We start from the raw sequence: 25,600 nt of genomic DNA on the forward strand, positions 1-25,600 counted from the left end.
TAAAGGCACTGTCGACCCTTTAGCAATGTTTGCCATCAGCATGCTAAGCTGGAAGGTTACAGCCACCTCTTGATAATGACCATGTGTTCCTGCCCATGCGCCTCCAAATATTCCACAATAGTAAGCCATTATTAACTGCTCTCTTCCTTCTTATCTGCATGCCAGGCAATCGAACTCCTTCTAGGAAGTAAATACTCCCACTAGAGGCAGATAACCTAGAAAACCTGAATTAATGAATGTCAAGACACCTAGGCAAAAGCAAACAGGTGCCTTTTAAAATCATATTTGCAGGATATTAAAGGAAAAATTCACTGCTGAATTAGATTTTTCATATTTATTACAGCTTCTAGGCCCAGATGTAGGTAAAATAGATTTACCGATTTTTAATTACCGAATGTTACCGATTCGGTAATTAAAAATCGGTAAATCTAAGGGGTGGATATGTAGGTATTCCAGATGTGCTGGAATACCGATTCTGAAGAATTCGGTATTTACCGATTCGGTAAATACCGAATCGGTAATGCCCATTCATTCCTATGGGCTTTGAAGCCCATAGGAATGAATGGGCATTACCGAATCGGTATTTACCGAATCGGTAAATACCGATTTGCACAAGGGTGCAGGGGGTGTCACTTTGACACCCTCTGGCACCCCCAAAACAGGCTCGGGTGCCATGTGGCAGGCATACATGCCCTAAGGGCAGGTCTGCCTGTCACATGGCATAGGTGTGCATGCACACATGTGCATGCACACCGGAATCGGTATTTTACCATCAAATTGGATTTGATGGTAAAATACCGATTCTGTAAGGCCTCTGGGACTCTGAAGAGTCCCACCTACATCTCGGTGCCTCAGAATCGGTAAAATTACCGATTTTTTATTTTACTGAATCGGTAAAATTACCGAATCGGTAATTTTACCGATTCGTTAAAATAATGCCCCCTACATACCTGTCACCCATATACCGGTCGGTAACGGCCGAAAATACCGATTTTCGGCCGTTACCGACCGACCTACATCTGGCCCCTAGTCTCGCTGTTGGCTCAACAGCCTGTGATTCTGGGCAAATCACTTGATCGCCCCTTGCCTACAACAACAAAAATAATGTGTCCTTTTGTAATGTTACTTGCGCTTATGAAAAGTGCTCCAACAACTTAGGGTCGAGTCTGCGCTACACATAAAAACTGCCAAAAAAATCCTGCCCCAAAAAAAGTGCAATGATGATTTTTGTAACCTGATTCATGAAAAATGTTTTTCATTCATAAGTATTGGTATAGGTAACTACATTCTATGTAGTGAAAAAGTGTTGGCTTAATTATTAAGCATGTTCTACAGTTTGATATTATGCACCCAGGTCTTCTGAACTTTAAGGAGCCGCTTGTATGTGACTTGACTAATGTAAACGTAGACTTTTATCAATGGCTAAATACGTTTATTTACATGTGTATGGTGCAGATTTTCTCAGAGCAGTTCAAAGTTGAAATTGCATGCCTTCACACAATCTTTTCAATAAATTCAGATTGCTATTGTAAACCTTCCCTGCTGCCCAAATGTGTCATTTAACCTTCATGCTACCAGCGCATTTAAGTGCTAGATTACTACGGTCTCATTCAAAAAATTTATTTGCCAGTTGGGATTAGCTAATCTTTCCTTATGTTTACAGAAGAGAGGACATACACAAAGAGATGGACAGAAGTCACCCATGCTCAGAGTCACAAATTCCTGACGAATCTAGACCACAAAATGGGGAGAAAGGCACTCAAATATATACTTTCCTTTAGCTCTGTAAAAGAGATGGACAGAAGTCACCCATGCTCAGTCACAAATTCCTGACGAATCTAGACCACAAAATGGGGAGAAAGGCACTCAAATATATACTTTCCTTTAGCTCTGTAAAAAAAGATACCAATAAGGTTGTCTCCAGTTTAGATGTTTCTGCTTTCAGAACTTTGATTTTCAAACATGGTATAGTTTGAAGTAGCCATGAAAGATTTTAATATAAATGATAAATTTAGTTTGAGTAAATGACAGTATGTCCTGTAATTCTAGAGTTGACAATATGCAAGCAAATCATCCTGAAAGGAAGGTAAAGCGTTTGGATGGAATTTGCTAACATTTCTCTCTTAACCTGCATGTATTGTTTGTCATGGCTTTTTCTGTGTGTGCTTGTGCCAAATAAAGCTGTTTAACCCAAACCAGAATGCTAGGGTTTTAAGTTCTCACAGAAGGTAGCATCACATTGAAGAGGCCTGTGGACTATTAGAGGAGCTAATCAAGATAAAGGGGGTTACATCTGAACAGTGAGGTTGAGCAGCATCAAAGAGACCTTTTAACTATTGGGAGATGTGTTTCCCTGCTAAGGACATTGTAACATTCAATCTGTGAGGCAGTAAACTGTTTTTGTCATACCACTTTCGCTGTCCTGGTGTTATAACATGGAATTTAAAAAGTGTAGTGTAATAACAAATGTGTGCATTTATTAGTACACTTGCTTGAAATGACGTGGTCCAGATTTATTTTCGGTATACTAACATACCCTACATTACCTCTTATTGAAACATTTATATTTCACTAAACAAATACATGGCCATCTACATAAAATGGTTTAACCAACGTATTTTACATCTGGGAGCAAGATTCAAATGCCATAAGTTGTAGGTGGTAGAAGGAGTCTTCCTAAAAGCCCCAGTTTCATTGAAATTTCAGTGATTAGAGAAATGTCAGCTTGGATTTTCAACTGTCGCAAGGTTGTTGCTTCAGTTAGGAATTATCATCTTTCAACAGCATATCCTGGCCAGTCCTGACCACAAAACTGTGGCGTGTCTGCAATTCAGACTAAAAGAGTCCTGTAGCTGGCTAAACAAAACTGTGCACGCCTGCCAAGCTCAGTTCCACTTGTAAAATCCACATATGAGTCACAATTACAACACTGAAGGTTGATTCGACCTGTCTCCAACATTGCCCAAACCAACATTCTGTCTGGGTTCCAGAAGTATAGTTTATAAGCTTGGCATAAAATAAGATAGTTTTGATTTTGTGTGTGTGTTTTTTTTAAGCTATACTCTTCACATATTTTGGGATTTACAGTCCAGCTTCTTCAGCCATTAGCTGCTTTTGCTCAAGACTGTACGCCACTGGCTTGAGACATTGTCGGTCACATCTTCTATCAACCCAGAGGAATATTGAGTCGTATCCTCTTTGTACTGTCTGTTAAAATGTATCCTTCCACCTCCATTGGGCGGATGAGGAGCTATTCTATACCTAAAAGGTACAGCCCATCGTTAAATATTGATGTTGTTTTCCTGGAAAGTAGCTGCTCATGACACATACAATATTTTAATGCACCTCTGTCCTGATGTTGCTGCTTTATTTTTGTGTACCGGGAATGCTGCTGTAATTCCCACACAGTGCTCTTTTCCAGTGACTCTGGGATACTGCTAATACAATGCTGCTAGCCCGTTGTTGCTTCTAAAAATGCCAGTGCCATCTTCTACCTTAACACAAACTTTGGCAATGCCAAAAGATTTTGCCAATGCCAAAAGATTTTGCCTAGTAAATCACAATGTGGGCCAGAACTATTGTCTTTGCAAACGCTTGTTAAATTTGTCAGCCTCTAGAGCTAACTGTCAGCTGACAATTGTTCTGCACTGTGGACTTTATTACGTTTTTTGGCTTATGAAACTCTCTTCTTGGCTTAGGAATTAAGTCATATACTGCCATTTAATAGAGCCAGGTAATTTGGAAAACAAACAGTAGTCACTGAGGGCTACTGAAGAAGTTTGCCTTGCATGAGATATGCCTCCAAAGCATTGGTTGCACATTGATTTGATTAAGCAAATGCATATTAGAAAAGTCATTAGGGCATTAGGCAAAAGTCATTAGTGCAAATAGTGCTAGTGGGTTAGCATGTTTAGGTGCACATGAATCAAACCATTTTGCGATCGCAAACAGTGCAAATCACAAAATTCTGCCATTTGCGAGCGCAAAATGGCCATTTCAGATGCATGTACTCTTTTTGCAATTTGCAATTTTGGAAATCAACATTTTTTCGAATTCCTTAATACCGAATACTGTTAGGGAATCATAAATTGTGATTCCTGAAATGCAATGCATCATGAATTTGCAAATTGAGTTTTCGTAATTTGAAATTACAAATTACCATCAACCTCAAGTTGATGGTAATTTGCAATTCCTTTGAAAAATGCATAAAAATTAATTTTTCAAAGCACATTGTGGTGCATATACATGTCCTTAGGGCATGTGTGTGTGCTCCACAAGTGCATACCTACCTTATTTAGGTGGTGCATCAGGTTGGCCTTTTATGCCCCCTTGCACCTTTCAAAATGCATGAGCAATTTCCGAGTATCTATTTGGTACTCGCAAATTGTGCATGCAATCCCATTCCTTCCTATGGGCCTCTAGGAATGAATGGAAAACAATTCCTTAATTGTGAATCGCAATTTGTGAGTCACAATTAAGGAATGTGCAGGAATCGCATTTTTTTTGCGACTCCTACATGCATAAGGAATTGTGATTCCTAAATTGAGATTCCTTAAAAATCGCAATTTAGGAATCGCAATTCCTTAGTTTGATGCATGTGGCCCTTAGTCCCTTGTAGTCATTGATTGTTGAGGAATGACTACAGCAGTATGGCTCCCTTTCTACTTCTGTTCCTCTCTGCTCCCTATCTACCATTTCAGCCTTTGCCTGAACAATTATCTTGCCTGGGTCCCATTTACTCTCTCCTATCTAGTACTCTTTTGGCTCTCACTGCCCCTCCTTTGTCCCTTAGCGTGGGACATTTTAATGTATGGCCAAAGTGGCCAATTGCCATTTGCTCTCACCTTCCTAGGGGCCCCCTGGGAAAATGAAAATTCTTTCTATCTCACATCTGTTTCTCCATCTTGAGATGTTCCAGACAGGGGCCCCTAAAGTATGTCTTGCTCAGGGCCCCAAAATCTTTAAGATGTCACTGCCCTTTCCACCATCTGCTTCCTCCCTCTGGACTGGGAGATCCCCATGGTGCATTCCCAGCCACTCCCTCATGGGTCATTGCAGTCTTTCAGGACAAAGCATTGGCTGCTGCTTCTGAAGACACACAATGGTGGCTGTTCAACACCTTCAATCCCGTAGGCATTGGATCATCTGGTTACCACAGCCAGACTCGCAGTGCAGGACTGCATGCCACTCATTTCCTTGTACTGCTCAAAGATGACAACCAGCCACATGAAGGTCTAGTCCCAATGAGACAAGAGGCTAAATTGGAATTGGGTGAACTTTATATGCTCATGAAGGACAGACGTCTATCATTCGGGCAGTAGCACTACAGTATAGAATCCATGGAATCTTAATGTTCGGCACTAATGCTCTCTGTAAATTAGCATGTAATTCATAAGTTGTCACTCTGGGTGCGCACAGTGATTGGTCACAGCACCCACCTTAAGTGACAAGGAGTACGACTCCCTCGAAGGCAGGTGTAGCGCTCTCGGCCGAGGTCCACTGTTCTTGCTTAGACTGCCAGAATACTGTGTGCATGCTCTATAGAAGCAGGTGCCCATCTTATGGCTACGGTAGTGGCTGGTAAACAATGAACTGTCAATGGAGTGCAGACAGTAGGTACTCATAGCTGTCAACTAGCTGTATTTCATGAGGGAAACTTTCAACCTGCCCTTATATCTCAGCCAATAGAACCAAGCAAGTTCAGACTTACGAGGCTACCATTAGAATGGAATAGTGATACAAGTGAAACTCGCTTCTGGCTGAAAATATACTTCTTCCTCAATCATCTTCATGTCATGGGGCTAGTTGATGGCTTTTTCTCATTTTTGTACCATTAGTAATTAACGTGCAATGTAGTGACTTGTGCTCAGTGGGCACAGCATAGAATGCATGGCAGCTAATCTCAGAATATTTGTACTGGGGCAGCCGTGAACAACTGATGTGGAGTGAGGCAGTGGGCCGAGGACACTGGACTACCAAATATATACAATTGACGCTGCTGTAGAAGGTAGTTACAAGATTTACACAGGCAGCTAATTGGTAAACAAAAGTGTCACCAACAGGGGATGGGCATAGGAATGACATTGGAGCTGTCCGCTCCTGGATTTTCACTGGAGCAGGCAGGTTTATCACTGACTGTTAATTGGCATGGGAATCCCACTGTCTATGTTCAGGAGACTGGATGTGGGCACAGTGTCAACTGTTTGGTTCATGATTGACACTGATTGAAGCAGTTGGCAGTGTTCAGTGCAGAGGTGCATTACGCAAACAGTATAGGAGCTGCATTACGTATGTGGTGCATAGTCCTTGTTAGCGCTGGGCACACCTTTCAAAAGGTGCATCCAGCACTAACCAAAAATATGTACCATATTTTAGAGAATGTGCTGCCCTCACAGCAGCCACAAACTCACCCTGCCGTTGGGGTAGCACATTCAGGTGAAATATGGAGCCGCTTCGAAGCAGCCGTGTTTGACAGTGCAGGCGACAGCTTGCCTGCACTTAGAAGGGGGATTAGAGATCACCTTGCAGACGGGTGAAGTGAGTGAATGTACCTGCTTGCAAGGGGATGCATGGGGGGTCCATGGGACCCTCTTCCCCCTCCTGAGGGCTGCCATCAGGGGACACTGATAGTGTCACCTTTTATGTGGCACACTGTTAGCTTCTTTGACTCTGTGCCCGTATCTGTAATATGGAGCAGGCCCAGAGGCAAAGGGATTCCCCTCATTTGCATGGGGCTATGCCCTCACGCAAATGAAGGAACGCCCTCTGATGACAGCAATGTTCCTTTATATGCGCCTGCGCTATCGGTATTACTGAATGTGATGCTCAAGCATCTGCGGCCCCATCTCGAAAACCAAAGTGCCCTAGGGGTGCACAAAGCTGTCTCAAACACCAGTTGCGCCTCCGGGTCACTCTGGTAATACGCCCCCAGTTGTCTATAGACTAGGATATCGGTGCATGGGGTATGTTCGTACAGAGATGAATCACAAGGTCTTGACAAATGTCTCTGCTCGGAGAGCCCCCCTCTAGCACACAGCAGACAAAACTACCCCACAAGAAAGATAACCACAGAGCTCCAACAACCCAGATCCACCAAACAGCAGAACATCCCAGCACCAAGTCATCACACTCTGATACAGAAACTACACTCAACACTAAAGCTACAGAATATGAAACGGCAAACCTCCTGCATTTGTAATTTAGAAGTAACCATGGGCTTAGTTCGCGTAGTAGCGCAAAGTGCACTTCGCACTACGCGAACTACGTAGTGCACTGTGCAAAATGCTTTTTGCACTGATTGCACAGTGCCAGATGCTTGTCCCCACTGTGCAATCAGTGAAAACCGCATCTTGCACAGTGCAAGTGGTCGTTTTCTGCCACTTGAGTAGATTTCTACTCGAGCGGTAGCTTTCTCAACGCGGACTGGTAGTTTCTCATTGCGAGCAGTCGTGAGCATACGCGACCACTCGCAATGGGAAACCTGACCTTCCCGCTTTGAGAATCTCGCCGGGAGGTTTATTTTCCACGCTCGCGATTGGCAACTTGATGCTGCTGATCACGAACGGGGAAAAAGTCTCGCCAGGATGCCAACTTGACATTGAGGACCGTGAGCAAGCAAAAAATGACTGCTACGCGTGTTTGCACTGTGTTATGTGCAATTCGCATAGTGCGAAGTAGGGCAAACTATGCGAGCGTAGCGTAGTACTTCGCCCAGGGTTAATTTAGAGTCTCAATCCCTTGTGTAGTTGTATTGAGATGAGGTGGGTGCAGAAACATTATTAAAAAAAAATTGGGGGAGGGCAGTACCAATTAGTTCTGAATGATTCAAAGTAGGGGGAATGAATCTTTGAAATGCACATACTTCGTGTCAGTTGTATGTGCCTTAAATCTGACAATGGAACTGACATACAAAGACTTCACATAAAGCAATTGTACATCGTAATTGCTGGTCAGTTAATGAACAAACTTCACATGCTGGGTTGCAGTACTTCACTGGCTCCAGATTCCACACTGCACACGTTCACTATGCAGCTACTCTTTGAACCTGCATTTCAATGTCACCCTCGCTTAATTATTTTAGTTTGAGTGCTATCAAAGGGTCTTTGACTGCAGGATGTGGAATTTTTATGTAAGTACGAAATAACGCGCACTGGTGGGGGTTATGCAAATCCAAACCTCAGTGGGGCATTGTAAGCATCGAAGTCAACACGTTTGCCTTGAAATGGCATATTTCTGGCCCAAAAGTAAGACATTTTTGGTGAAATTTTGAGTGAGGAGCGCAGTATAAGTTGCAAACATATATGATTTTGCATGGCATCCTGTCACTGGATTCGGCATTACACAAACACACCAACAACATGGATATGATTATCGTCCTAGAGTAAAACATAGCAGAGGTGATCCCAGATGCACTTCAATACGGTGAGATGGAATAGGTCACATTTAAGTTGGTGTGGCTAAGTTATCCTGAATTGTGTATGCTCTGTGGTCCAATAATGCAAAGGACCTCTTCCATGGCCACTCTGTAGGGGTGGGGATGGGGGAGGAAGATAAAAAACAGAAGAAAAAATTGACTTGCCGCTCCCGAATCCCTTCCACCTCATTTTGACTTTTCTTCAGAGGGTAACTATGTCCCCTACATTCTCAGACTTTTACATGGGGAAGTACTCTGGCCATGTGGAATTCTGTTTCTTGACACTGCAGTGACACATTTTTCCACCACCATTTCACCATTCTGCAGTAGTTAAAAAGCATTAAATGTACACTGTTACTTAGAGTGTATCGCCTTTATATAGTACCTTCCACCAATAATGTGGCAATTTAGAAAATCTGAGCACCCTTCTCTTACTTTTTTGCAATTTCCAGTGATTGGTTCTGTGTGATTGTGTTTGGTTGTGTATGGTTATGTGTTTTTAGAGTCTTGGGATGGTTCATGTTTGATCATGCTAAAGAACATTCTAGTGTAATTTGATGGATGGGTGTGCTACAGAACTTTGTGGTCTTGCTTTAAGATGGGTGGTCTGTTGTCACAACAGGAGATGCCATATTTTTACAGTTGTTAGATGTGGGTGAAGTGCCTGTGTTATCATGGTTTTGAGAAGTGAGTGAATTTTTGTTGGTGAGCAAAACTTTCATTAATTTCCATTGAGCAGCGGATAGAGGTTAGCCAGAGTAAGCTAGGTTAAAATTTGAACCAGTTTTGCCATCTTTTCTTTTTACCTTAATGCTTTCTCACAGCCATTCTTTTCTTTTCTTTCCCCTTTCCTCTACCTCATGTTCTCCCTTCCTTTCCTCTGTCTGTCGCCCTCACCCGCTCCTGCTTTCTGCCCCTGTAGACTTCTCCGTCAGCCTCCTTGCAGTCATTGTTATTGTGTGTGGCCTCGCCCTGGTGGCCGTTTTTCTCTTTCTCTTTTGGAAGCTGTGCTGGGTGCCCTGGAGGAACAAGGCCGTTTCGTCTAACCCCGCCATAGCCCAGGACGCCGTCAACTTCAGAGCCTTCAACGGCGACAAGGACATCATGGCGGACAAGTTTAAGGATACGGGCACCCTTGGCTTCCTGGAGGCGGCTGTAAAGATCAGCCACACATCACCGGATATTCCGGCTGAAGTCCAGCTCTCCATGAAGGAACACCTCATGCGTCGCACAAGAATACAGAGGCAATCCACAGAGCCCGCCTCATCTACCAGGTCAGTTCTGAACTCATGTTATGTTAAGAAAGGTTTCCTGCCTTGACCATTTCCCATTAGAAAGAGGTTGTAGGCGGATTTTGTAACTGGTGCTTTAGAAATGACAAAAGCTTTTTGGAATGGGCTGGTGGATCTGAATTAATTATCCTCTTCTCTGTGTTTTGTTCGCTGAGGGGATATCTCTGTAGTTAAATCGGGGGCTGAATAGCAACAAACACAACATTTGCCAAACTTTTTATTTTTTATTTTGTCTGTATGTGATTCTGTTTCAGCTGTTGGTGCCAAGTTGCTTTCGGAGAGTTCCGCTTCCGTGAACTGCTACATTTTTAATTCATTTCTCTTGAATTAAGACCGCACTTGTGATTGCGTGTCTCCTCGCATGCTCTGACAAATTTAGACATTGTAATTTACAGAGCATGTTTTCTAAATTACACTTCTGATCATTAACATCTGTGTTTTGTATGTTTTTAATTTAATAATAGGATTTATATCGTGCACTATTTTTTTTTTAAAGCACGGTTTCAGGAAATATTCTTGGTACAAATTAAAAAATGCAAGTAGGACTAGTGCTGAAGAGTTTCTTTTGGAGAAAAAAAACCAGGTAAAACCCAGTTTTAAAGGTGTTCTATAGACGTCTCGAATTTTAGACACTTTTTTGTAGGTTAAGATAGGACAATTGAAATGACACTGCAACGAAACAGAGCATATGAATTGACAATTGCATTGTTGTCATGTCACAGTGCACAGAAGACCCGTAACCCTCTCTTTTACTTTTGCCTACCCTGTCCTTGGTGACCACATCTCTCATGCGGTTGTTTTCTGCTAAAAAGACCCTGCACTGATGTGTGCATCTCTCCAAGTTACTCCTTCAGATCATCCTGCTCCTTCTTTTTACAGTGACTGGCTGCATCTCACTGGCTTTCTCACAAGCATTTATCTTCAACACAAGCTGCTACTCATTAAAGGCCCTTGTTTTGTACTCAAGTACACTTCTATCTCACTGACCCTTCTATATCCTCACAGGCTGCTCCTTTAAGAGGATAGGTCTCTGAGCGTGCTCCACCTCCTTGTGACCGGCTGCTCCTCCCCCAGATTGCAGGCGGCTGCTTCTCCTCGCAGGGAGCTCCTCCCTCTCAGGCAGCTCCTCCCTCTCAGGCAGCTCCTCCCCTGGCATCTAGCTCCTCCTCCTCCGCCTCATAGACTTCTTATTTTATTTATTTATTTAATGCAATTTTCTATAGCGCGAACATTACCCGAAGGTGTCAGAGTGCTTTACATAAGAACCAGTTGTGATACATAAGGATTTAGGATTACATGAGTTACATAAAAGATACGGAAAAAATAGCAAATGTACAAGTTGTAAAGTCACAAAAGGAGGAGATACAAACAGAAAAAAAACTGCAAATGTACAAGTTGTAGAGTCACACAAGGAGGAGATACAAACAGAAAGAAAAAAAAATTGCAAATGTACAAGTTGTAAAGTCACTCAAGGAAGAGATGCAAATGGATAAACTCTAAGAGTCACGTGTTTGTGTTGTTAGATAGAGCACTACCCTAAATGTGCTCTGTTCACGTGGCCCTATTATTTTTTCATATTGGGTATCTGCCCTTCTTAGAAATCGAGCTAGGTAACCAAAAAAAACCCCACATATTCTTCACAATTAAAAAAAAAAATTAAGTTCCGATCTAAAATACCAAACTGGTTCAATCCGCTTACCAACTCCTAAGAAGTATGTCAGTTATCCGTCTGACTTCTTACCAAGGATCATCATTATAGCAGTTAAAACATGTTCTTGTAGTGCTGTCTGCAGATAACCATTTTCAATATTAAAATACGTTTTTTCAGTTTTTTGACAAGGGGTTCATAACAACAGCAGGTAGCCTACTAATGCCCACTGCCATTTGTCCTTGATAATGAGAACGAAGTCTAGGTAACTGAAGTGACCTGTTTAGCGTCACACCATTTGATAACGTTTTGAAGCCATTAGAGGAATTTGCCACTCCTACCTTTGTAGGCAACAAATCATCCTCGAACTACACCACATCATTTTGGTCCTGTCAAAACCATTCTGTCGTCATTCATTGAATCTTTCTGCTGGCTCACCAGAACTAATGGGCAGACATATGTTCTCCCTAAAGTTTTGTCAAAGATTTGTAACAAATCATCTCATCTGCTTGACAGTGCAGTGCTCGTGGTCTATGACCTGCTTCAAAAAGTCAACACCCCCTGTTCTTGACTATGTGTGTTATTTTTTAAGCAAAACTGTTCTTATTTTTAACAGAACTGTGTTATCTGCACTGGACCAACAAACTTGTGTTTTCAAGGGTCAATTTAAGCCGTGCTAGAGGTAGCTTTATCTGTGTCTTGGAGGTTTTGCAAACATATCAAATATACATAAAGACAGAAAACTTTGGACGAGCCCTTTTCAGCCATTCCATCTTTGAAGTGTCAGGCCGTCTTTGGGACTTCCCACAGGAGAACAATTCAGTGGTGAATTTGTCAATCAATGATGTATGCAGTTTTGATTGTTTATTAAGTATTTAAAAAAGTGATGTGGAATGCTTGAATTAATCTCTGCCATTTTGCCGGATCCCGGTCCATTGTTATTTAGCACACCATTCCACTTCAGTTTGGCCCCAGCCAATTGCAAACAAGTCTTGACCCTGCTGCAATAGGAACAGTCAAGCCCAAACTGCCAGGCCAGGTCCTCCCTGAACCAGAACACAAGCAATACAACATCAGTCTTGGGCTGATTGGGGTTTGTCAATCAAGTATAGGTTGGTTCCAATGGCACAGAGAGCACAGAACCCATGTCTGGCATACCCATCCCACTTAGGGCGTCACACTGAATTATAGGACAAAGTGATGGGTGAAATGCTTAATGAAACTCAACCACTAATAAATACTTGGGGCCACATCCCAGTCCATGGTTATTTTGCAAACCATGCCACCTCTGTTTGGACCCAGCCATATGCAAATCAATCTTGACCCGGCTCCAATAGGAACAGTCCAGCCCAAACTGATAAACCAGGTACTCCCTGAACAAGAACACAAGCAACCCAAGAGTAGAGGGTACAGAATGATTGGCATATGGCTTGGTAGGGTCCAAAATGAGTTGGCATGGTGGGCAAAAAAACGATGGGTTGAAATACTACCACAAGTGATTGTCACTGGTTAGACCAATTGCAAGCATTCCTCCCATCACCTTTTGTGCATTTGTTTTGCTTGATTAAGGCAGCAGCAATTATTCCAAAGCTGTACAGGTTAATCTGGAAAGGTTTTCAAGGTAACTACTTTTTTGTCCCCTTAATAATTTGTCTTGTGCAGGGGTGACCACAAGGAACTTAAAAAACTTTTTGTATTTCCATTCTGCTTTAGATCCACACTAAGAACAGCACTGAGCTGTCAGAAAAACACTAACTTACTGCAGTGGAGGTGGGTGGTCCCTCATTTGACAATCCGTGAAGCACAGCAAAAAAATAGAGCACTAATCATGGATTGCCGGCAAAGACCATTGGATTGTGTAGGGTGTAGCCTTATCTAACATGTCCGCAACATGGACATGGTGACTCAATTGCCATCTTAGATAGGGGCTCTGATCTGCCCTTGCTGAACATGATTGCACCATAAATAGACTTTGACCTTCCATATGATTGTCCTAAATCATGTTTTAAAAAAACATTGTTTCGCTCGGATACTACAAACTATTTATGGTCCTGGAACTTACTCTCAGTCACTGTAGTTTCATTTGTAAAGGAAAGAAATTGCAGCTGCAGTAGCCTGTTCAGTGTTTTTCCATTCATCTCTGTTGCTCTCCCATATCTTTTAGCATCGAGAAGAAGTGAAATTACAGTGTCCAGAAGAAGGGAAATTACAACTTATGTTTGTTATGTGAATTTGTAGCGCATTATCACCTACATTGGTATCTGGGCGCAGAGCAGATGCACTACTTGCCTTGCCAGAATCATGCGGGAATACTCGACTTGTGATCATGTTTCTACTAGCCATTACCCGTCCCCGCCTCCCATCTTTTTCAATTTCTTTATTCTGCTTGTCATGCTGGCCAGTTCTGATGTCACTGAGGTCCAGCTTGGTGGAGCAATAACCAGTAACAAGATTAATTGGTCTGAGGTACAGCAGCACATGCCTAACTATAAATGATGCTAGAGTAGCACATGTACCTAAATCTAAAATGTCATCTGATGGTGAGCCTGGTTACTGCGCTCCACTTCCAGTGTGGTGTGGTACAAGTACTGGACTCCTTGTGTGAGCGAACTGCTGATACATGCTCTTATCGTTTGTGGTAGCAGCCAATGAAAGCTTTCATGGTTTGGTATAGCTGCAATTGTGTCCTTCCATAGTTTAGCAAGTTTTGGAAGAGATTGCTTTTTAGACAGGGTGGTGTGCATTTGTTAAGCATTGTGCATGTTTACTGTTGTCTGCATACCTCAAAATGTTAGATGCCACGATGCACAAGAACACTCCCCATTTTTAGGTCTCGCCTGTCGATGCGCATGCGCATCGAGCAAGGCGAGAGTATTGGGACTTATCCACTCTTTATCCACACTGCAAGGAATCGTGGCGATTCCTTGCAGTGCCCGTGACTTTTAAGCTCAATGCGCATGCGCATTGAGCTTAAAAGTGCGTGCACGTCCGTCTTTGTTTACCCGCTCCGCCCCCTCCCCTTCCCGCCGTGTCGCATTTCTCCTCCCCCCTCCCCTCTCTTCCCTCCGTCTTGTTTATTTTACCCGCTCCGCCCCCTCCCCTTCCCGCCGTGTCGCATTTCTCCTCCCCCCTCCCCTCTCTTCCCTCCGTCTTGTTTTTATTTTATTATTATTTTGCCCAGCGCACACAGCGTCCGATTAACAACATATGTCACTTCTCTTTTTTATTCATTATTGTTTTTATCGTGGCTTACACTATCTCTTACGCACATAACTTTATTATACACAGCACTCGCGCAACGCCGTTTCCGGATCTAAACACGCCCCCTTGCATCACACGCTGATTCGACTCCCAACAGCAGACACGGAGTCGCAGGCCAGCAGCCACGAGTGCAGAACCACTAGTTGGCGAATAGGTAAGCGCATAAAATTACCCCTCCTTAAGTCGCAGCACATCGCCGTAGTTGCATTTAACATTTGTGATTTCTTAGCTCAGAGGTTTCTACCAGAGGTGACAGCGGAACCATTATTTATTAGGTTAAAAGAGTTTAAGACATTTCTTTAAGACATTAGTCCCTTTTTAGGGTCCATTTTCAGCGGCAGTGTGAGACCATCTCTTACAGGATTTTAAATTGCAGAATGGGGTCAGTGCATCCCATTTACTTACAACTTATTTACTTCTGAACAGCAAGGCACGCATAACATAAGCGCGTTATTTTCACTGCAACGCTTGTTATTCACTGCGGGCTGGAGGGAGTGAGTCTCTGTCCCGGGCCCCTGCCAGGGGCCCCTGCAGAGCTGCTCTGTCGCAAGAAACGCCTTGGAAACTTAGCGCCACTCATCAGGATTCATCGAGTGCGTGTGATTGGTGTCTCTCTGCCTCGTGTGCCTTCTCTCTCTCTCACGTACATCTCTCTCCCCTCCCCCCAGATCTCATCCTCCTTAAGGGCCCGCCCCCTCAACGGTGACTCACCTAGCAGGCATCCAGCTAATGAAACTGCTGGAGTTTAAAGGGCTCCTACCTGCTCCAGCAGACCCCGGTCATGTGACATGGGGGTGGGGGCGCAACGCCCCCCCACCCCCCATGTGGGGGAACACCCAATGTACTGTAACCCGACCGACCCACTCCATTCTTATCTGCACGAGCCTCCTCGTGCGCAGCCTGGTTCCCCGCCTTAACCTTGTAATTAGACGCTTTGCTGCCCTTCCTTAAGCCACCAAAACGAGGCCCCCCATACCCCTCCACTCTCTTCGCTCCCACTCCTGTGCTTTTTCTCCCTCTAACCTGCCTCCGAAATTGAAGCGTTTTTATGCCCCCCACCCTCCCCCCGTTGCGTCTCTCCAGGCCAAATTCCTCTTCGTCAGTACTCTGGGAGACAACTCCTAAGCTGAGGCTCCTGCAGCAGCCCCCCGCCACTCGCGCTCGCCCCTCGTGCGCCTTTGTCTACCCTTTAACCCGACTCCCCATTGAAACCTTCTTCCTGATACTCGGTGCGTCACCCCATGCCAAATACCTGGTTTGTTTTACTCCGAGAAGAGTAAATCATCTGCGCAGGATCACAGGATGTTGAGCCACTCCCAAGTCGGCAGCTCTGTGCATAGGCCACATCACTTCCCCTATGGTCCCCACTATAGCCTACGGTTGCCTAGCGGGCCCCATTGACTAACTTGCGTCTTCTGTGATCCTGTCCGCCCTCCGAGCTTAGCCTGCCACTCACGAATTGCAATTTTCTAACAACCATTGAGCCAGCCCCAGACAAAACACTTCAACCCTCCTATCCTCACACATCATTAACCTACCCTCCCGCATATTGCTCCACTCCTGCTGCCATATGAACCATCGCGCTGGGGGCAATGCAGTCCTCCATGCGCACTGCTGCTAGGCCCGCAAGGTGGTACCTGGGCTAAACATTGGGTGTAGCCACACCCTATTGTAATTGTATACCACTCTTCACCCTCACTCACCCTCACTCACCCTCACTCACCCTCAACCCCTCACTCACCCTCACTCATCCTCACTCACCCTCAACCCCTCACCCTCACCCACCCTCAACCCCTCACCCTAACTCACTCACCCTCACTCACCCTCACTCTCACTCACCCTCAACCCCTCACTCACCCTCACTCACCCTCACTCACCCTCACTCACCCTCACTCACCCTCAACCCCTCACCCTCACACAGTGCAATAGGTCTCGGAGCATTTGAGTTAGAGCTTTTAGATTTGTTTATGGCTTTTTTTATTTGTAATTCTTTAGCATTGGCTACAGGAAACAAAAATGCTAAAGATTTACAAAAAAAACCCATAAACAATTCTAAAAGCACTAACTCTAATGCTGCGAGACCTATTGCATTTCCAATGCTTGTTAACTCTTTCCAGCACAGCCTAATTTCCCTTTCAGTATATATCACCTACAATTGCAGTTCTCTTGTCCTTCTGTTTCACTGTTAACTTATTCTCCTGCCAGCATACTTCTTCACAAAGAGACTGTCATGACCTTAGTTATTTCTTTTAGGAAAAGTGTCTTCCTTTCGTTCAAGTATAGAGTCTGAAAACGTACCTCATCCAAATGACTTTCCCCCTCTTTGCTCAGCTTTTACTCTGGCCATCTTAATGGAGTAACTTGCCCCTCTCAACTCAGGAAGGAATTGCTCAATTAAAAACCTCTCACCCCTTCACTCATCCCTGGATCATTGCCCGACCAGCTCCACAAAAGGCAAAGAAGCCACCTATCTCCAACTTGTATCTTATTTATTAGCTCCCTGACCTCTAACACAGACCCCAAAGCCTGGTGAAATGCCAGTGTGCCACTTAAAAACTTCATTTGAATTCTTTTAAAACTAATTTTAACCCTATTTCTCCTCAACCTTACCTAGGCAAGCAGTCACATTCCTGCTTCAGAACTTTGCTAACACTTTCAGTGTCGATGACCCTGCTCAAGCAGGTTTCAGACCCAATCCAAGCATTAAACTCGCTATCCTATCTTGTTTGGATGAGAGCTGCAGGGGAGCAAGTAGTGATGAAGCTGGGGGTTGCAGCTTTGCTGGATTTGTCTTCCATTTTTGACCATTCACTCCTCTTGCAGAGGCTCCAGGACATTGATGCCGAGGTTAAGTGTCAGGTTGGTTACTTTCTTTTTTACTAAACCGATCGCAAAGTGTTATATTTCACACTTTTAAAATCTCTCCATGGCCTCAAATGGGCCATTCATCAAGGAGCTAAATGCACCCCCTTGCATCCTTACTGCACTCTCCAGGTATCTGGTTCCGTTCGTATGCTGATGATATTCAGCTACTTTCTGACGTGAGACAGACTGACTCCTCCCACTCATATTTCCTGCTTAGCATAGCTGCTATGCTTTGGGGGATGTCCGCTAACTGTATCAGACTAATCCATCTAAAACAGAGCTGATTCTGAATGACACGTCCTCTCGCTACTGGGATGCAATCAATTTGGCCAGTTTCAACTGCCCCACGAATCCAACCGTTCAGGTCAGTCCGTTTCCTGAGCATCAACCAGCAAAGTACTTTGAAATCCTCGGTCTCTACAGTAATTCATTCTTGTTTTTATTTCTTGCAATTCTTGTATTGTATTTTGCCTTTCACTGATTTCAAATTTCTAGCCAATTCATGAATGCCTTGGTACAATCCAATCTTGACTTCTGCAATAGCGTCCACTGAGCAACTAGAAGTATGCGAATATATCATTTATAGGGCCTCCCTGGATGCCGATCAGTTTGTATTCCCAGTTCTACTTTTAGTACATTTATTTTTCACATATCATCTATGCGGAAAGCTCTCACCAGAGATAAACCTTTCTATGTTGCTATGGCTAAGCTCTGGGACACACTTAACCTACATCTTCGTTCTCAACCCTCTCCCACCATTTTTTATAAAACAGTAAAAAATCTGGTTATTCTATCGATAATCTTTCTCATTTTAATGCCCTTTTTGGTTTGCTCATTTTAGTGCCAAGAAGCTTCGGCATTGGGGCAGTCTACAAATACCCCTAGCTGAACACCTTCAGATCCGTGGCTGTTTTATTCTTCTGTCTGACATTTCATGAGTGCACCACTGTGCAAACAACGTTCAGCCCTGTGGCATCGTACACCACAAGGCTTTAAGTGGGCAGGGTCCCTCTGAGTCTTCAAGCCGGAAGTAATTAACAGCGGACATTGAAACGGATCCTTATTGTGTCCTATTTTAATATCCTTAATTTTACTTCAAAAATGATTCGCGAGTTTTCAACAATTATTTTGAAACAAGTTAAGGTAATGCATGGCAGTGTTTTAGTTCCTTTTTAGGCCTAGCTTCGAGACCTGTTGTATATCGTTTGTGGGCTCAGAACCCGCCCACTGCTTTTCATTTGTTTGTTTCAGTGTTCTTTAAAAATCCTTGCTTGCGAGTGGTTAATCGTTCCTCTTTGTCCCTCTTTTTTTTGTCTTTCATTTCCTCCCAAGGAACATGGACCAAGTACTTACTGTATCTTTACACTTTGGTTGTTTATGTGTTTGTTTGGTGAATTATTTTTTTTTGGTTTCCTGTTCATGGTAATGTTTGCCTTTGTTCAGTTTTGGCGCCCGTAGCTGCTTGCATTTCAATGCAGCATTCATCCCTCCCACTTCCTCCCATGTAACTCCATGCCTGTCCCACCTACCCCGCATTGCTGTTTATATTTTACAGTCTTCATTGCAATGCTGTTCGGTCAGGTTTCCGTGGAGTGCATGTGGCATTCCAGCCCCACCTATTCCCCCTTGTGCCTGTTTTAAACCCCAGTTTTATCTCGCCTAGCTTCATCTTGCTCCCACATCCGCCCCATCGCTGCTTCATCTAGTTCTTTTTTTGTAAGCATGGAACAGCCAATGCCGATACTCCAATCCAGTTCCCAAGTTCAAAAGTCAGCAGCTCTGGATGTTATGCCACATCCTCTCTGCAAAACAACTGGCATGTTTGGGGGGTTTGTCTCCTTTCCCCTCACTGAGATACACACCCTTAACCCCTTCCTCCTTTTTGTTTCCCTGAGCATCCCCACCACGTGCTTAACATGTCCATGGTTCTAGGCTGTACGGAATTTGTCTTCAGTGCAATGGGAGGGATAACTTGTATAACTACCTGTTTGTGATATCCTCCATCCTCAGATTCCACCGTTCAAGCTGCAGGACGGAGAGTTGGAGTAGTGTTGCACTGACATACTTGCGGTTTAATACTCCTACATCGGAGGGTAGAGGCGTATTTAATTGAGAATGGCATTTTAGTACAGATTGTAAAACGTCTATTTTTGTATAATGAAAACATTTTGATATTTAAGTACACAGACCAAAGATACAGGTGGCTTGCTATGCTATATAAAAATGTTATTAAATTGCTTTCACAAAAGTAAAAATAAACAACTACAAATATAACTTTGATGCTGAAAAAATATGTTTGTCAAAAAAGGGTGGTTTGTACAACAAGCGATGACCATCGCTCTCATTTGACTCCACCTTCCCTTCAATTATAGTAGTTGTGTAAACATGCATGATGGTCTTCTATTTCAGTTCTGTAGTTGGCCTTCTAGTCCTTTATTGAGTGATTTCTAATTCCTTCCACGACTATGCTGGAATTGTGCCAGGTATTTACCAGTAGGAACAATACAGCTCCTCCCCGCAGAATGCAGTTTGTCAGGACACAACAGCATGCCTGTCTGTACCTCTATGGTTCTTCGTCTGTAAAACTTGAATCTGGAGGCGCGCTATGTCAGTTGTGAGTAGCTCATCGATTTGCATTCTGGTACTTGCAGTCCTGGGTCAGCCACTCACACCTGGCAAGGAACCATCTGGTGGGTCTCTGCCAATGCGAACGCTGTTACTCAATAAAATGGATTTTGAAATAAGTAGTGTGTTGTTTTCTTCATTTAAGGTACCCTGACTGATTCATGCACTCAACGCAGGCATCTGTATTCAACCTTCAGGTCAGCCAAGATGGCCGCGAGAAGGGAGTGACTGGGACGAGCTCCGGTCAAAGGTTCACTTTTAGTGATAATCCCTGACCGGAGCAACCCCACCGAAGCCCCCTCGCAAGGAAGGCTCGACGATCTCCGTTTGCCGAAGAGCCAACCCAGAACCGGCCTGCCTCCGTGTGCCGTCCGTCCAGAATTGAGACCAGAGGCTTAAGGTACACGCGCTGGAGTCCCCCGCCCTACCCGCTCCCGATCTGGTGCTCTACCCCGCTTCCCTTCTGCAACACCCCCCCCCCAGTAATCAATTATTCACTTACCAGGGCTGAGGGAAAGACGATAAGCTCGTTTGTGGCGCGGAAGGCCTGACGCTGACATTGGGAGCTGCGAGGAGCACCGTAGTGTGTATGGCGAGGGGTGAAATGCAGGGAATGTCAACGGACCAATGCGGGCTCCCGGCATAAAATGAGGCCGTTGTCCCCTCTCCAGTCGATGCCTGCTTCCAAGATGGTGGCTCGACGTTAATACAAAAGACAATTGGAGACTCTGGGCATGAAGCTCATCTTCTGGGCCCCAGCTGCGCCTGCCTGACACCGCGACCACTCGACTCCTTATCTGACTCACAGGCACTTTACCCGGCCCCCCAGGAAAGCTCCTACTCGTCCTTCACCTGCCGAAGGGATGCCTGGACCCAATATGGCCACCACATCGAACATCCCAGCATTCTGAAAGAGATTCCGATCGTGAATCTCACCATTTGGGCCCCCGCTGACACGACCTAAAGACTGCGCCCGCCCGACGCCGGACCAGAGGGTACATGAACCGCTTTGCAGGCACCATACCCACCCCCCACGCAAGCTCCAGTTTGTTTCCCCCCCTGCCAAGGGCTGCCTGGCACCAATATGGCCGCCACTTCGGACATCACTTCAGATTAAAGGAGTTTCGGACCAAGAAGCACACCTCTGGACCCCTGCCTGCCTCCAAGATGGTGGCTCGACGTTAAAACAAAAGACATTTGGAGTCTTTGGGCTTGATGCTCATCTTCTGGGCCCCATCTACATCTGCCTGACGCGGCGACCACTTGACTCACTATCTGATTCACAGGCACCTTACCCGGCCCCCCAGGAAAGCTCACTTCAGATTAAAGGAGTTTCGGAACAAGAAGCACACCTCTGGACCCCTGTTGCGCTGCCCTTCGCTACTGCCGCAACTTAATTATCACGCTTTAAGCAAGGAGCTTAACGCAAAAGCGGAATCTCCAATCAACAAGGGCACCTTACTCGGCCCCCCAGACCAGCCTGCATGTTCCTCCCCCCCAAGGGTTGACTGCCCACAATATGGCTGCCACCTCGGACATCCCATCATCCTGAATAAAGAACTGGCCCTATCACTATTCTCGCCGCTTCTTCCACAATCTAACAATCTCGCCTCAATGTAAGGAGCCTTATCGCAATAGCGAACTCCTCTCCCTCTGAAGGTGCAATGGCGGCCTCAGGCTAAGCTCCTCTCTCAGGATTTTGCAGTTAAGTTCTCCAACCTCTAACCACCCCGGATACTCCAGTAGATCAACAACCCCACTTCCCCCTAATTGCTCCAGGATGCCTCCGGCCATGAGTTCAGACATGCAGTCCTGCCCGTCACAGAAACACCTTTCCCCTCTTGGTCAGAACTCCTACACCATAACATTCCCACAAAGACTCTCCTACAAAGCAAAAAAACGCTTTAAACAGAATCTAATTAGACAACATCCCGAAACACTTATTGGGGGACACCTACCACTGCTCATCGAGAGGGCAAAGAAAAATGGACTTCATTTTTCACACCTCAAGACTGACTTATGTGTTACCATCTTTAACTCACTCCTCCCTGTCTCAAAAACCACCCTCACAGAACACAACCGGAAACTAACTATCTCCCCCCTTAACCAACAGTCTCTGTCCGGAGACATCACCATCACCATTTTCCTGAATGGCACCATTCCTATTCAGGGTAAAGACGAAAACCTAGAGTTCTTCGACTCCCTCTTCTCCACTCTAAAGACGGCTACTGCTCACTACCCTCACCAGCCACACACCTCCCCCCCCAGTGGCTCCTGTCAAACCCCTAAGCCGCAGAGCAGGCTTCCTTCAACTCATCGATTTCCCCCCATGTCTATTCACGTCACTAGTCATTCGCCTCCCCAGCCCCGGCCCCCAACTCCCTACACCCCCCCCGGCCGCCTCCCCGTCCACCCAACCTCCCAGAACTCTGCCCCCCCTCCTTCCCTTCTGTCTCCCAACCCTCCACTCCACCAAACACATAACACCCCAGGTCCCCAATCTACTACCCGTAAAGACCCTAGACCCTCTAGCAACTCCGAGTCACAGCCCCCTGCGCCAACCCCCAATCCACTAGCTTACACCATCCCACTCAGTGAAGATAACCACCTCTTCCAAAGGGGCCGCAACCCTTCTCCCTCTCGTTTCCTCGACCACCCGATCTCGAAACCCAAACCTGATCCACCCACCCCTGTTATCCCCCCGATCAATAACTCGCCACAAACCCCCTCCCCCTCTCTAGCCCTTGCCCATCCGAACTCCAATCCCGATTCAGTCCCTCCCTCCCCTATTATCCCTCCTAACAGCAACTCGCCTCAATACCCCTCTCCCTCTCTAGTCCTCTCTAAACCGAAACTGGTCCCTCCTATTTCTTCTCTCCCCCCCCCACTAAGGTCCTGCCCCTTCACCCCTCTCACTCAAGGCACAGTTCCCCTCTCCCTCCCCCCCAGCTCTCATGATGACACATCGCCAGGACCTTCTAGAAGCTCAGATCGCCACGCTGATCCTCGGACCGAAAGAAACCCTTTCCTCCCTAGAGAAACTCCAGCTACCCCCCCTCGTCTCACCTCCCCACCTCCAGCAACCTCCCATCAGGAATGACTCCTTCCCCCCGATCGGGTCCCTGTCCCCCCCAGGCTCCCAGCCTCCTCTCACTAAACCCCGGACTGAATCACAAGTTGATTGTCCCAAAAGAACTTCTCCCTCCCTCTCCCCCCAGGAAGTGAGCTCCCTCGTTGCATCCTACAAACCCCCTCCTAACCAGCCAGCCCAAGCACTACCCCCGCACCCCTCATCCCTTTCTTCGATCCAAGTCATCACTGGAATGAGGAGAGACCCGCCCCACCGAAACGCCGCCAGATCCCCAGCCTATCTCGCATCCTTACCCAGAGCGAATTCGGTCAACTCGAACCCGAGTGCAGACCCCCCCATTAACTGCATGCTTATCAACTGCAGATCAGCCATCAAACATGCAACTGAATTAGCCGAAACCATCCTCTCCCATGACCTAGATGTAGCCTTCATCACTAAAACTTGGTTGAACACCTTATCCCTTCCCATCTTGGACACGCTGGTGCCACCCGGCTTCTCACTTATCCACAAATACAGGCCCATACGCAAAGGAGGCGGAATAGCAATTATCCACAAAAGTGACCTGCTTCCTTTATAACTCCTTTGAATGCCTTTCGGTCAACATCAATTCGCCCTACCATAGCCCTCTTCAATGCCTTCTCCTTTACCACCCTCCAGGCAACGCTATTGAATTTGGTGATCAGCAATTGGATCTGATCACTCAAACCGCTCTCAACATTGACTTCAGAATAATTCTGGGCGACCTCAACCTAATATAGAATGAAACCAATAACTCGCTCATCCAATCTCTCACCTCCCTACTACAAGACCACAATATGATCCAACACTGCTCAGAAGAAACCCACTATAGAGGAGCGATCCTGGATGCAATCATTGCAGACAAAAAGACAATTTCAATTGACCACATCATCCCAGTGGACTGGTCAGACCATCATGCCATCTTCTTTCATATCAACCATTCGGCTCTATCCCTCCCACCCACCCAAACCTCCCCCAAGTGGGTCAGAAACATATCGAAAGTCCCCCCTGACATGGTAGAAGACGCTCTTAGCTCACTCCTCCCGAACTCGACGGAGCTCCTCTCAACCACGGAACTCACCTCGCTCTATCATTCCAACCTGGAGCACGTCCTGGATCAGCTGGCACCTACAAAACTAAAATAAAAACAGAAGCATCCCCTCCAGGTCTTGGTTCTCCACTGACATCAACGATGAACGTAGACTCCTAAGAGCCATGGAAAGATCCTGGAGGAACAACCCCACTGCCCTCAACCGGGACCAACTCAAGGCAGCTGGCAAAACCTACCGTAATCATATCAAGAACAAAAAGTCATCCTTCTTCTTCTCTGCTCTGCTCTAGACAAGGCTAAAAACCGCCCCAAAGAACTCTTCAATATCATCAGGAACCAAACCTCCATTCCTATGACGGACAGCTTAGCAGTGTCCAAATCCCAGTGGATGACTTTGCTACCTTCTTCAACGAAAAAATTGCCTCAATTGACCGATCTTTCAGGGACATGCCCTCCGCCCTCACAAAGTCGCTCCCCACTGCTTCTACCCACTCAAGAACAACAACTGCAGCCACTCGCTGGTCTTCCTTCCGACCCATCCAAATTGAAGCGATAAGCGATCTCATTGCCACCGCTAATCCCTTGTCACACTCCCTTGATCAGCTACCCTCGAGACTGACCAAAGACCTGAAGTTTACTCTAGCCCCTATCTGGGCCAAGATCATCAACAGCTCTCTGAGCGATGGCTCCATTCCTGACTGCCTTAAACTAGGTCAAGTCACACCACTCCTAAAAAAAAAACGGCCTCGACCCTAAGGTCATGAACAACTTCAGACCAGTTTCGAACCTTCCGCTCTTGCCGAAAATTATGGAAAAATGTGTGCTGTCTCAGCTAACCCATCACCTAGAGATCTTGAATCTTCTTGACCCACACCAGTCAGGGTTCAGAAAGGGCTGCAGCACAGAAACCGCAATCCTCAATGTGATGGATGACTTACACATGTCGCTCGACTCCAACCAATGTAGCCTCCTCATCCTCTTAGACCTCTCGACGGCGTTTGACACAGTGGATCATACCCTACTACTCAATGTCCTCCAGAAGAGAGCGGGTTTGGAAAAGACAGTTCTCAAATGGTTCGCCTCCTTTCTCAACGACCGCACACAAATAATCAAAATTAAAAGCTTCGAATAGAACTCCCTCCCCATTACTAGAGTCCCACAGGGGTCAGTACTCTCTCCACAACTTTTCAACATCTACTTGGAGCCCCTCACTACAATTCTAAGGAACTCCAACATCCCCTTTCACCTCTATGCGGACGACACACAACTCTACCTGGAAACCGCTTTGATCGCAGACATGCACAGACTAAATGGCACACTCACAGAGGACCAACAT

General features: G+C 45.5%; 1 protein-coding gene and 1 pseudogene across 1 annotated transcript in view; both read left to right on the forward strand.

Moving 5' to 3' along the window:
- Positions 1-9,087: 9,087 nt before the first annotated feature.
- SYT6 (synaptotagmin 6) overlaps positions 9,088-25,600 on the forward strand; it is a 607,564-nt gene continuing 591,051 nt past the window's right edge. Inside the window, exons 1-2 of the mRNA XM_078640534.1 lie at positions 9,088-9,100; positions 9,336-9,687. Coding sequence (XP_078496660.1) covers positions 9,088-9,100; positions 9,336-9,687 — 365 coding nt within the window. The remainder of the gene's footprint in view (positions 9,101-9,335; positions 9,688-25,600) is intronic.
- The window catches only part of LOC144756495 (dnaJ homolog subfamily C member 5B pseudogene), a 50,818-nt pseudogene continuing 42,496 nt past the window's right edge, over positions 17,279-25,600 (forward strand).

The sequence above is a fragment of the Lissotriton helveticus genome, chromosome 5_1 (assembly GCF_964261635.1).
Source record: "Lissotriton helveticus chromosome 5_1, aLisHel1.1, whole genome shotgun sequence".
NCBI classification, from domain to species: Eukaryota; Metazoa; Chordata; class Amphibia; order Caudata; family Salamandridae; genus Lissotriton; species Lissotriton helveticus.